General features: G+C 46.7%; 1 protein-coding gene across 4 annotated transcripts in view; it reads left to right on the top strand.

The window, feature by feature from the left end:
* The window catches only part of ZCCHC7 (zinc finger CCHC-type containing 7), a 90,837-nt gene that overhangs the window by 54,970 nt on the left and 23,017 nt on the right, over window positions 1-12,850 (top strand). For all 4 annotated transcript variants that reach the window (XM_059873998.1, XM_059873997.1, XM_059873999.1 and 1 more), the window contains exons 5-7: window positions 3,180-3,223; window positions 4,379-4,504; window positions 5,502-5,672. In XM_059873998.1, coding sequence (XP_059729981.1) covers window positions 3,180-3,223; window positions 4,379-4,504; window positions 5,502-5,672 — 341 coding nt within the window. The remainder of the gene's footprint in view (window positions 1-3,179; window positions 3,224-4,378; window positions 4,505-5,501; window positions 5,673-12,850) is intronic.

The following is a 12,850-nucleotide window of genomic DNA, read 5'->3' as shown; positions in this document are numbered from 1 at the left end:
TACATTTTCATGCTGGTGGAAGGATACATGTGAATCTCAATGATCTTTCAAAATTTTTCTTTAAATAAAAGCAAAGCTGTTGCTCACCATTCATCCCATTGTGCAGGGGCAGAGGACAGCCAAAATGTGGTACTTGATAAAGGGAGAACCTTGTGCAGTGCTTCCATTTTCATATAAATGGTGTATATTTTACATCCTCGTCTTCCCTGATCTGCAGTTTGACAACACCATTTTCTAAAGTGTAAATACAAGAAGTTTATACAGTAAAGGCTGTATTAATTGTTTAGTACAGAAATATATGTAATCATATTACAGGAATTCATCTTAATCTTAATATTAAACTTAGTGTAGAAATTAATATAATCTTATAAAGAAGATAGCATTTCACAAATGAAGATGAGGAAGATTAAAACACAAATATATAAAAGATGTTCTTGGTTTTATTTAATTCACGGAAAGCTTTAAGTAAGTTTCATATGTGCAGCTTCTCCACAGAAAAAGGGGGAAAATCTTGAATCTGTCTTTGAACTGCTGTATTTTGAAGAGTAAAAAAAAAAATAAAGCAAATGCAGAAACAAAGCAGTCACAGCCCTTCCTTCAGGCAGGAATCCATGCACACCTTCTGTGTGCATGCCCACCTTAAGGAAAGCCCGACGTGCTCAGAAGTGGTGCTGGCAATGGCCCTGGAGGACTCGGGGGCAGGTGTGGTGCAGGCTGTGAGAGTGATGGAGCTCCCTGGAGCTCCCAGGGTGTGCCTGCCCAGCACTGCCCGCTCTGCCCCAGGCCGTGGGAGAGATCATCCCAGGGCAACCCCAGGGGCTGGGGAACCAGCTGTGGTCCCTGAGCCATTCTGGCTGGGTTTTGGGTGCCAGCTGCCCGCCTGCCCCGGGCAAAGCCATGGGGAGGCTGCTCCCACCTGGGTGACGAGGGCTGCAGGCTGCAGAGAGCGTGGCATCACGGGACCCCAGCACCCCGAGGTGCTGCTGGGCGAGCCAAGGCAGCAGCCAGGACGGTGCAGGAGTGGCTGGGAACCACCCACAGGGCACTGGGATTGCCTGCGGGATGCATCAATTCACCCTAATAAGCAAACAAAATCAGAAGGAAGGGGAAGGGTCTGTCAATTTGAGAAGAATTTTGTGATTTATTTTGTGATCTAGAGCCAGACTGTGGTCAGCGAGAAATATTGTTGCAGATTTTTCTATGTGTCTCTACAGCAGGATTTCTACTTGGTTGCAGAAGCAAAACTCTCCCTAGGTGTTTCAGTCTGAAGAACTTATTGTGTGTGAAAACAAAGCCTTATGCAATCTATTGTGAATTAGAATTAACTTTTATATCACCAAACAGATTTAGTAAAGGGAGATTTTGTTGTAATATTTCATTCAGCATTAAAGCTCTTATATTTATTTTCTGAGTCGAGCAGTTTTAGCTTCTTGTATTAGGAGTATTTGAATCATTGTATCATGGTTTTCCCCTGTGAAGCTGGGGATTTTGACAGTGAAGAAGAGAAACTGGGTTGGTTTGCCCTCAGGAAGGACATGCCTAGTGATTAACAGGAGTTAATTCGCTGGTAATTTTGATCTGTGACCATTCTGCATGTGCATTTCTGTGCAACACGGCACTTGCGGTGCTGACTGCCAAGGCAGAGCTTTGAATTACAAATACCTTTCTCTTTATGAATTAATTTCCTTAACAGGCATTTAAGCCATAAATAATGCACTCAAATATGACAGTGTTTCTTTACTTTATTGATCAGGCCCCAGGTTTGATTTTCCCTGGAGCGTGCCCCAGCCGCTGCTGCCTGGGGCCGGGACGCGTCTGTGCCAGCCCGTGAGCCGAGCGGCGCTGGGCTGGCCTGGCAGTGGCACTCACCGAGTGTGCCACCACGCAGGGCCACCCCTCATTCACAGCACTTTATTAACTGCCCAGTTCCTGCATTGTCAATGTCTCGGTGGCAGCACGAGCAAGTGTTGAAGATAGAAATACCTGAGGGTGTTGCTCAGGTGAGAACGTGTGCTGTGAGCTCTGACTGTTGGATGAAGAGCAGCACACCAGGGGCTGTGCTCCAGAGCACCTGAGTGACACACCTTGTGTCCCAACACTACATCACACGCCTCAGCCAAAATTACTGACTTCTTCAGTAAATGAAAGGGAAAACATAAAATTACAGATGATACAGTTTTAATTTGTAGTCATCCACCTTCTAATGGAAATGCAGAGTACAATCAAAATTGGAGACATTTTTGCCGTCGGTAAATGGCGATGATGCTGTGATTTTTGTTAGTGACGCGGATGCCTCAGCCTGAGATGCAGGATCAGGATGGGACAGTTTGCATTTAAAAGTGTGCAAACATGCAGGATTAATGTGCACACAGGTTGTAGTGCTTGCTGTAAAGTCCAGAGAGGTGAGCCCTGTGCTGGGGTGGATCCTCCTGCAGCGGTGAGGAGCTGCTGTGGGAGCACAGCTGTGTGCACATGCAGGATTTCTGCAGCTCTGGCTGCATCCCTGCTCCTTAAGCTTACTGTCCTTCCATTCCTTTCCTGGTTTGTTTCTTTTCCCTCCTGTCAGCCCAAAGGCTGCATGTGAGAAGGTGATGGCGTGACAGTCAATAATTCAGTGTGTCCTCCTGATTTATTGCACATTACCAAACGCTGTTTGGAAATAGATTTGCTCAGCTTACAGTCTGGGTGTCTGAGGTTGTGCTCAGCTGTGTTGGCATGCAGCAGTCAGGATGCAGGGCTGGTGAACTGGCACGGAGGAAAGGTGTATGCTCTGCAGAAACTTCTTGTTCTGTGTGCTCCCACGCTTGCAGCCTCGGGGAGCTGGGCATCCCCAGGAACACAGGCAGGGACAGCTCCGAGGGCTGCAATCAGGATCTTGGGAGCCCATGCCTCTGGAAGAATTAAATCCCCACCTGAATTTGAACCCCAGAGCTCAGGACAAGAGGGTGGTGTCAGAAAAACTTCTCCCAACAGCTGCACCTGTGCTGATGCTCAGGTGAGGCAGATTTGGTGCCCAGGGGGTCAGTAGCTTTCCTTTACCAAAGATGGAAATAATTTGTCTGCTTTAGTACATCAAAACCTGCTAGAAAGTTCAATAACTGCAGTAATCATCATGTTGAATATATTATAGAAAATTATTCATATAAAATAAATATAATTAATTTTATTTTGTTTTTCAGGAAAAATTGATGTGAACTGGTCCATCTCTCATAAAGACTTAGAGGTAAATACAACCAGGTTTTCCTATAATTCTTTATTTTGTTGTTAATTAACAAGCAGAATAAAATAAATGGGATTGAAAAACCCCTCTGTGGTGTTTTTGTGGGACAATTAGCCGTGTCCTCTCACAGGAGAAAGGAGTTCTTGAGCTGGGACTGGCACAGAGGCAGGAAGGGACGGGGGTGTCAAGAGCTGGAGTGCTTCCACAGACTGTGCAAGGTGACATCAGCTCTTCCTTCCTGTGTCTCTGGAGCCCCAGGGCTGTTTGAGGGCAGGCTGGTCCCCTTCCAGGCAGCAGTGGGAGCCAGCAGAGTGTGGAGCCTGCCTGGGCTCGTCGGGGGCAGCGTGGGGACACTGCAGCCCGGAGTTCCCAAGCGAGCTGCTGCAGCATCCAGCAGGAGTGAGCTTCAGCTGCTCTGTCCAGCTCCTTCCCTTTTTCCTTCCAGTGTCCAGTACAGCTGATGCAATCGAGTGACATTCACAAATTCTCTCCCTGAGGAGAAATGGTATTTTTATACCTCTCCTGTTCACTCATCCAAAATTTCATGTATTTTATTTAAACTTGCAATGTTTACTAGGCAATGACAGTTGTAGATCGGATTTTCAGTTCTGGCTGCCTACACAGAAAGTATGTGTGAGGTCACTGGGAGAGAGACAGTTGTTTCCAGCTTCTCTTTTTCTCTTTTTTTTTTTTTTTTTTTCCTTTTAAAGTCTTTCTTTACAATTGCAAATTGCAGATTTCATCCAGACTTGTATAGCATTGTACTTTGTCCAAGCAGTTTGCCTTAATGTGTGCAAGGGAATATGTAACTTGCATTTGCAAGTGATGTTCATTTTTTTGTTCATTTTCTGGAGAAAATTCCAGCTTGTTGAGACATAGCACAGCGAGTAAATCTCAGCTAATTGAGGGAAAGCTTCACAACTGCAGTTTTAAATAGCAATAAAGAATGTCCTGAAGCAGAACTTCGAATGAGAACTTTCCTTCCAGACAATGCAGGTTTCTCTGTAGCAGAATTACCCATTCCAAACCTGGGTGTGTAAATTGTGCATGGGAAACATCAGATTTCTGCTGGATCAGTGCCAGCAGTGACCTTTATAATTCCCAGTTCCCAAAGCAAAGAATCTCAAGTGGTAAGTGCATTTCTCTCTGTTTCACCAGGCACAGATCTCCAACTACGCGGGCGTGAGGCACAGCAGCGTGCGGTACTACAGAGCTGACAAAAATGTTACTTGTAGGAACTGCCACAGACCAGGACATTTGTCCAAGAACTGTCCCACTCCAAAGGTAAATGCAATACTTAAATCACTTGAACATTCAGCAGTTTTCCTAATATACCTTTGTGCTTGCTGTTAGAGGCGTTGTTTCAGTGGTTTATCCTTTCTTTGAAGCAGTGCTCTGAGTTGCAGGATGGCTTGCACAAAGTCAGTTTACTGTGTGAAAGTATCCCTCTGTTTAGCAATGTCATTGCTGTGATTGTTTTTATAAAAGAAAAATGTGCAGAATTATATCATATAGAATCCTATTGAATGGTTTGTGTTGGAAGGGGCCTTAAAGATTACCTTGTTCCACCCCCTGCCTTGGGCAGGAACAACTTCCACTAAACCATGTGGCTGTAAACTGGGGGAAAAAAAAAATCAAATGCCATACAGAAACATCCTGCTTTTTCATATGGTCAGGCAGTTGGCAAGTGTAAGATATTTCTTAATTGTACTTTCAACAAGGAGATTCTATTGAATCAGAATTACAGCCTTAGTAAGTTAGTGAAAGCAGAAACTATAATGAGCCATGATATGAACAGTATTAAAAACCATGGACAAGACAAAAGCTAACTTTAAGAAGCTCAGATAGATATCACATATTCCAAAAGCCTGTCCTGTGGTTAGGGGTTTGAAAGTCAGTCAGTACACTGTCAAGAAGTGGGAGCCATTGCATGACAGCCTGGATTTAGCAACCCCCACAAGAGAATCTGTGAAACCCTCAGTCCTTGGGGCTGTTACCCACCAGGACACTCAGAATGACCACATCCCACACGACCCTCGGGGGGAATCACTCACTCACTGGGAAAAGTGGCTTCACAGAGGTACAGGTTTGGGCTCAGAGTAGCAGGCTGTGTGTTACATTTGTCACTCCCCGTGCTGAATTGTGTGAGGCTGTGCTGCTGAGTCCGGGTGGCAGCGAGTGCCCCCCAGCTCCCCCCAACACAGCCCCTGCGGGGGCTGCACGCTGCAACGATCCACTGCAACACTGTCACTTACATGGTTCTACTTTTGTTTCTGCACAGAAAGTTCCCCCGTGCTGTCTGTGTGCAGGAAGAGACCATCTGCAGCACAGCTGCCCAGCACGTTTCTGCCTGAACTGCTGCTTGCCCGGGCACTATTTCAGGGAGTGCCTGGAGAGAGCCTACTGGAACAAACACTGCAACCGCTGTGACATGAAGGGCCACTATGCTGATGTGAGTATGGCCCTTGGCACAGAGACCTGGTTGGGTGTGTGTCTGTCAAAAACTGAATTTACAATGGCTACAATCTCCTAATGTACTTTGATTTTACATAGTGCCTATTTGTAGAAGCAAATGAAAGTGTTGTGTTTAGTCATTGCTTTACACTGACAGAGTTTTTGTGGAGAATGGTTCAAAGAAAACAAATGACAGCATTGTCAGCACCTGGTCTTTAGTTTGGTTCAGTTCAGCAGAGGTGGACACAAAGGTCCTTTTTCCTGGGGAAGGAAAGGGGTAGGGAGGTTGAAATCGGAGACGCAGTGCTGCGAGCCTACCGGGAAGGAGTAAAGAGTAACTCTGACTCCTCAGGAGTTCCAGATCTATGGTTCTTTCACTATGATCAGATACTAATCAGTGAAAATATTATTAGAGAGAAGTAGTTTGAAGGCTTTGCGTTTGACAAGAACTACTTGAAGTAAAACACAGAAGAAAATTAAAGGGAGAACAAACATAGTTGTCTCTTTCTTTCACCTTATATTGGGGGGTCTTATATATATGACCCCCCCAATATATATACGGGTCTTATATATATGACCCCCCAATATATATATACCCCCAATATATAGGACCCCCCCTTATATATATTTGGGGTCTTATACGTCCCCAAAATTCAGTCCTATATGTAGCAGTCAAGCTTTCATGATATTTTTTTCTCTTGAATTAAACAGAAATAAGGATAAAAGGCAAATTGTGATAATTTTGGCATACATTCACACTTCAGTTTCTAACTATAGATATGGCCTATATGTTTGATTTCAAATATACCTGTGGGATTCTGTAAACGCTGGATTTTTTTGAAACTCAGAAATATTTGGATCTCTTTCTAAACGTCTCCTTCCTGCCTTTATTTTTTCTGTTTGCTCAAAGAGCATGTCACAGTAGTACATGAGGTGTGCAAAGGTCAGCTGGCATATTTGGGAGTTGCTATTTCTTACGATATTTGACTGTGTGCCAGATGCACTTTTGCTTATAGCTAATGTGCCCACCCTACCTTTAAAGAATGTGAATTGTACATTTCTGCACCCTCATTCTGATAGGCAGTGAGACAAAATTGCAAACTGTAAGGAAGCATCTTTGCTTTGCCATCTTTTCTCTTTTCCACATTTTATGACACCAGTTTCATGAACTGATGTCCTTTTCTTTGAAGAACCATGAGGGCTCTATCATACAAGCATTGAAATCCTACCTGAGCTGTGCAGGTTGTCAGGAACATCACAGCATGCTTTTTTTCTGCTCATTTGGGTCCACCTTTAATCAGAAAGATTTTTCTTTGAAACTTTGGGCAGTTCTTGTGCACTCCTGCATGGGAGGTGTGAAGCTGCCTGTGTCATTCACCTGGGTGAATACTGGGGCGTCAGAGCAGGAGCTCACCTGCCCATTTCTCAGAGAGAGAGATGGCATGGCCGAGCAGAGGCAGAGGAATCCAAACCAACAGTGAATCTTTCCTGAGACCAGAGCAGAAAGCCTGTGAAACCAACAGGTGGTCAAGACACGACAGGAACACTTGGACAGGACAAGGTTGCTGCTCTTGGCCTTAAGGTGGTTTTGCATCTGGGATATTCATAGTGGAAGAAACCAGGATGTTCCCATACTGAAACCTTCCTTTGTGGAGGGGAGCACCAGAGAAGCTGTCAAATGGAAGAGAAAGTGAGTGTTCCTACGAATCTGTGAGCGCTGGCCTGCTACCAAAACCAGGTAACACCAGTACCTGGGTATCTGCCCAAGAGCTGCAGAGGAGCATGAGGGTGAAACGGCCCAGCCAGCGATGGCAGCAGACACCTCGTGCTTGGTGCATGCGTGTAACTGAGTTTTTAATGCAAGGACAGCATGTAGGGGATGTCCCAGGGAGAGCTGGGGTCCCAGACTGCCAGCTGCACATGTGCATCAAACCAGGGGGCAGAAGCCATGGTGGTGGCATGTTGGGATGGGTGTATAAACATCTTGTACATGGGGTGACTCAAGGCTGCTTTTGTAAAGGAAATCCCACTTCTCAGGGATCTCTGGATTTCTTCAAAGGAGCAGGTTGACAAGCATGTGTGTAAGCATGATCCAGCTGACATGGTCTACAAATTCCAAAAGGCCTGACCAAAATTCCTGACCAAAAGCTTTCAGGCAAACTAAACAGACTTGGAGTAAGAGGATAAAGGTGGGATATGCTGGTGTGACATGGAAAAGGGTCAACAATGGAGCAACAGGAGTGGCTGAGAAGACAGAATTACTTACAGAGTCAGTGCTGTGAGCCAGCTGTGCAGAGCTGCCCAAGAACTGTAAGAGTCAGGGGGAGAACACAATAAGATGGCAATTGACATTGAGTGGCAATAAATGTAAAGTAAAACAATCCCATCTTGGTATATGGAATAACAGGTTCTGCATATTACTGTTCAGCACTCCAATCCTAGTTATGAGATATGATTCCACCAAAAGTCAGTTTAGTCTTCACAAGCTGTAAAAAAGAAAACCAAACCGGTGAAATGTTAGGAATCATCAGGAAAGCAGGAGCACCTGGGCAAAGCTTTGGTCCCTGTCTTCTGTATCCCTCAGCATGGCCACAGCTCCTCAGCCTGCAAGGGAGGTGACAGAGGGAAGGACCTGTGAAGAGCCTCAGAATCATCTGTCATGGGAGACAGTGGTCAGGGGTCATCATTTCTTCCAGTACACCTGACGAAGGCAATAGAAGCCAGGTTGAGAAGAGGCAGTCCAAGGTGACTCTGTGCAGGCAGCAGCAGACCTGGAGCCTCCTTTCTGAGGGATGCAGATCTGCCCTGCCTCCAGAGGAAATGGGAGCAGTTAGTTCATGGGAGAGAAATCACAGAATCCTACAACACCAGGTTGGAAGGGACTTCATGGATCATCTGATCATCTTTGCCAACATTTCTTGGCAAACCATGGTTTACATAAAACAGCCCAACCTAGTCCTAAGAGTGTCCATCTCTGGGGAATCCACCACTTCCCTCAAGAGATGATTGTTCTCATCGTGAAAAGTTTTCTCCTGTATCCACCTGAGATCTCCCCAGGAGTAACTTGGAGCTATCACCCCTTGTTTTTCCCATGTGACTCCTTTTAAAAAAGGAAATCTCCGTCTTCGTGTTATCAAACGTGCGTTATGAAATGCTTTGGATGCTCAAAGGAAGTTGTAATTTGTCCTTCTCAGCAAATTTACTCCCCTTTACTGTAACACAGAGGGTGCAGAACAGGCTCTTGTGCGTAGTCTGTCAGACTGACTTTCCACTTTGGTCCAGAAGTGAATGTGAGGCAGTTCAAGGTACTTCACCTAGTTTGCCTAGGAAACATTCACAGTTACTTAAACCACTTTAAGGTCATACATTTATGATCTGCTACATCAGTCTCTTCTCCTGAGACAGTGCTGAGAACATACAGAGTCCTCTTAGCTGGAGGTTTTCTGGAAGCAGCGTGGCCTCGCATGGTTTCCTTGGGAAGGTCATAGAGGAGCTGCTTTTGACTGCTTCAGTGGCAGTTTGGTGGATGTGATGAGCCTTGTGCAGCCTCACCTGGCAGCAGCAGGGGTGGGAGAAGGGCTCTGTAAATCTGCAGGAAGCAGGCAGAGGGGCAACGTCTCCATGTATACCTGGGGAAACCAGTATGCAGGTGCTTGGTGAGCTGGATGGGCTCTCCAGGAGGTGGCAGACAGCAGTGCCCAGGTGCTTGGTGCCCTATAGCCTCGCTGTGTGTGGTAGCCCCATCCAAATGCCCAGATACTGTATTGTCAGCACTCCTTCCCATGAACCAGCTGGTGCTTCGACTGGCATCTTCTGTGCATATTCTGAGAACGTTCTGGGCATGCAAGCCGCCACTGGCCTCTTCTCTCTGGGCAGGTTCCTTCAGCCTTTGTTGTTTCTGGCACACTGCGCTGGGCTGGGGTGGAGCTGCAGGTGCTGGGATCATTCCACGGGGGCAGCTGGCATCCATGTGGCCCGTTTTCCCTGGGCAGAGAGCACGATGTTTGCTGTGTCTCCTGAGTTCCCCAGTGTCCTTCCCCACTCTTCATGCCTCTGGCTGTCCACATGCACCCGAGGGTGAGCACACGGCCGTGCCACCGAGGCCAGGGTGACACCGGCAGTCATCCAGCCCTGCTCGCCCGGCACCGGCGGCTGTCTGCGCTGCCAGCGTGGGGAGAGGTCTCGACATCTGCTTGTGCAGGAGTGCCTTTGAAGGGAAGCATTGTGTGTTTTCCGCGGCAGTTCCCATGCGGAGGTGATGAAAAGTGTGTGTTTTGGCAAATCTTTTGTTTTATTGTGGTGGCTTGCAGCGGGGCAGCTCCAAGCAGCCGCTGCCTCTTTGACAAAGCACCAGAGGATTCTGTTAAAAAGTTGTGTTTAGTAATTGTAGTCGTCGTGTCAGACCATAACTGACTCGGAGCTGAAGGATTTTTGCGAGATGAGTAGCTATGCCAGCAGGGACCCAAGTCTCCTGGGCCAGCCGCGCTCTCATTAAGATTTGCCGCTAGCCGTGGCGGTGTTCGGCAAGTATGTGACGTGCATGCTGTTATTGTATGCTTGGCTTGTCAGCCTGCAGCTTTCTGACACTCACTTATGTCACTCTTTATTCAGAGACGAAGAAGCTTTTGATAATTTGACAAGACAAGCTCTTAAACGATCTAGGTCATGGCCTTCACTGTCTGTGATTGTGAACATATTTCCTGAAAGCCCTGTCACTCATCACAGCTACATTTTCTCCCGGGGAGCCGCGGGCCCGTCCTGGTCTCCTGTCAGCGCGTGCATTTTGGTTATTCATACGCCAAATACAGTAGTGGGTTTTTGCTCGCCTTTGGCCGGCGCTCGCATGTTAGCGGGGCTAATCCGCCGCCCGCGCCCGCGCCCCGCCGCGCCGCCGTCGAGGGCCCTCGGCGCGAGGCAGACGCCCGGCCGAGGGGAGCGGAAAGCAGGAAAGGCCGCTTAGTGCCGGTTTTGTGTTTGCTCATTGTTGTGGAAATATGAGAACTGGTGGCAAGGGCCTCGTCTATTGAGCTCTCGAGTCCCGGTCTGCTGTCAGGGGCTGTTTGAGATTGAGTGTTTTATTTTCTTTGATGTTCACATTGGAGAATAGGGAAGTGGGAATTAAACAACAGATGCATTAAGCCGTTGTTCTGGTAAAACAATAATTAGCACCTGATAAAATTCAATATGGGTCAAAACGTACAGCACCCAGTCTCGATTCTCCCATTATGGCGCCGCGGGTCAGCCTCAGGCACCGATGGCCGCCCTTGCGCAGGGCCATGGCAGCGGTGGCATGGCTCTGGGGACACCAGTGGCTCTGGGGACAGCGGTGGCACAGCTCTGGGGACAGCAGTGGCTTTGGTGGACAGGAGTGGCTCTGGGGACAGCAGTGGCTCTGGGGACAGCGGTGGCTCTGGGGACAGCAGTGGCTCTGGGGACAGCGGTGGCTCTGGGGACAGCAGTGGCTCTGGGGACAGCGGTGGCTCTGGGGACGGTGGTGGCTCTGGGGACAGCAGTGGCCCAAGGTGTCGGCAGGTGCGGGCCCGCTGCCCTCGCCACACGCCATGGCAGTTGCTCTGCCCTCTGGAGTGGGCACCTTTTGTGCTGGTACATCTAAATGCAAGTAAGGTCAGACCACTGGGGCAGGAAATAAATGCAATTTTATTTTAATGTAGTTCATCACGCTGCCATAGTAGCTGGGTACCACAGGGGCTTTTCTCTAAAGGAGGGCCATTCATGGTTAAGTTCTTTTAAATAAATAAGGAAAATGGTGGGTTTGGCAGCAGTTCTGTCTGGCTATGCTGTCTTCCATAGCAAACCTCTCTGCCTCATTTGAGGAGCCAGTATTTGGTGGTAACTGTTAATCATACTATTTGTCATTCCACAATATAAGATGCAGACACCAGCCCTGAGCAGATGCAAAGTAACGAGGTTCCTGGTTAAAAGCATCATCTCTAAAGAGCAGTTGTTTAACAGTGACCCCAATGACTCGATAACAGAAGCTGTGGTACCCCATTTGAGAAGTATTTCCCCAAGACAGCGCCTGAATGAAGGAATACGCTTAGCCTTCCCTCACCACATTCATCCTTTCCTTCTTCTGGTTTTCCCTCAGCTTTACTATGTCCTTGAGGATAAAACCCACCTCTGCACAGCACCACGAAGGGGCTGGGGCTGTGCCTCTCCCAGGGTTTTGACAAGAGCTCTGCCAGCTGTGGTTCCCACTCAGAGCTACAGATTTTTGCTCCAAGTGATGTCTTTGTGTCCAAAGCAGAAAAAATACCCAAGCAAACAATTATTCAAAAATGAAGTAATTTTGATGATGATGATGATGATGATGATTAAATAGCAGTCGTGTGAGTAAAGGTCATAGCACAGAGTGGCATTTTGCCAGGATAGGACAACTCACTGATTGCAATTGTTCAACCATATTAGCCCGGGCACACTGCGGTAATCGAAAAGTATCCAGAACTAATGTATAAATAACTGCCTGCTACCCCTGAGCTGGACCAGCACAGCTGTCCTGCACAGCTGAAACCTCCTCAGCTCTGAGGGAGATGCTAAGAGCTCTGGTACAATATTTTTACAGGCTACAGAGTGTTTATATGTTGCTCTCTGAACCCTGGCTAAGTTAGGGAAGGAGGAAAATCCTTTTGTTTTTGCTCAAAGACAGCTTGAGTGTGTTCAAACTGACAGATCCTCGGTGAGAAATGTGATGTCCTTCACACATTTCTTTATAGAAATATTAATATAAAACTCAAATATTTACACACAGCATTTGAGTAAGAGGAGAAATGTTGAACCATTACACAGAACAGATTGTAGATTTTTCTACAGACAATTATGTTACTGGTGGAATGAATAATAAATAATATCATTTCCATCACATCTGGGAAAAACACACTGGATTTGCCACAGGGTGACTGGCAAAAACTTGGATTTTATTTTGAGAGACACTGGTTGTGGTGTTTTTTTAATTAACACGCTCCATCTAAATAAAAGAAGGCAAGAATTTGGGCACGAGTGAAAAATTTATTCGAAATCTAAAGAAGTGTTAATAGTACTCATTTGCAAGTAGTCATGAGGCTTCAGTGTTCGAATTTGCAGCTGCAGCATATTATGAAGAGGCCGTGGAATACTACGTTTCTTTCTCTTTTCTTAAAATGAAGGTTGGCAAACCAA

The sequence above is a fragment of the Haemorhous mexicanus genome, chromosome Z (genome assembly GCF_027477595.1).
Source record: "Haemorhous mexicanus isolate bHaeMex1 chromosome Z, bHaeMex1.pri, whole genome shotgun sequence".
NCBI lineage: Eukaryota > Metazoa > Chordata > Aves > Passeriformes > Fringillidae > Haemorhous > Haemorhous mexicanus.
Note: the sequence above shows the minus strand (reverse complement) of the source record. Positions and strands in the feature narration are given on the sequence as shown.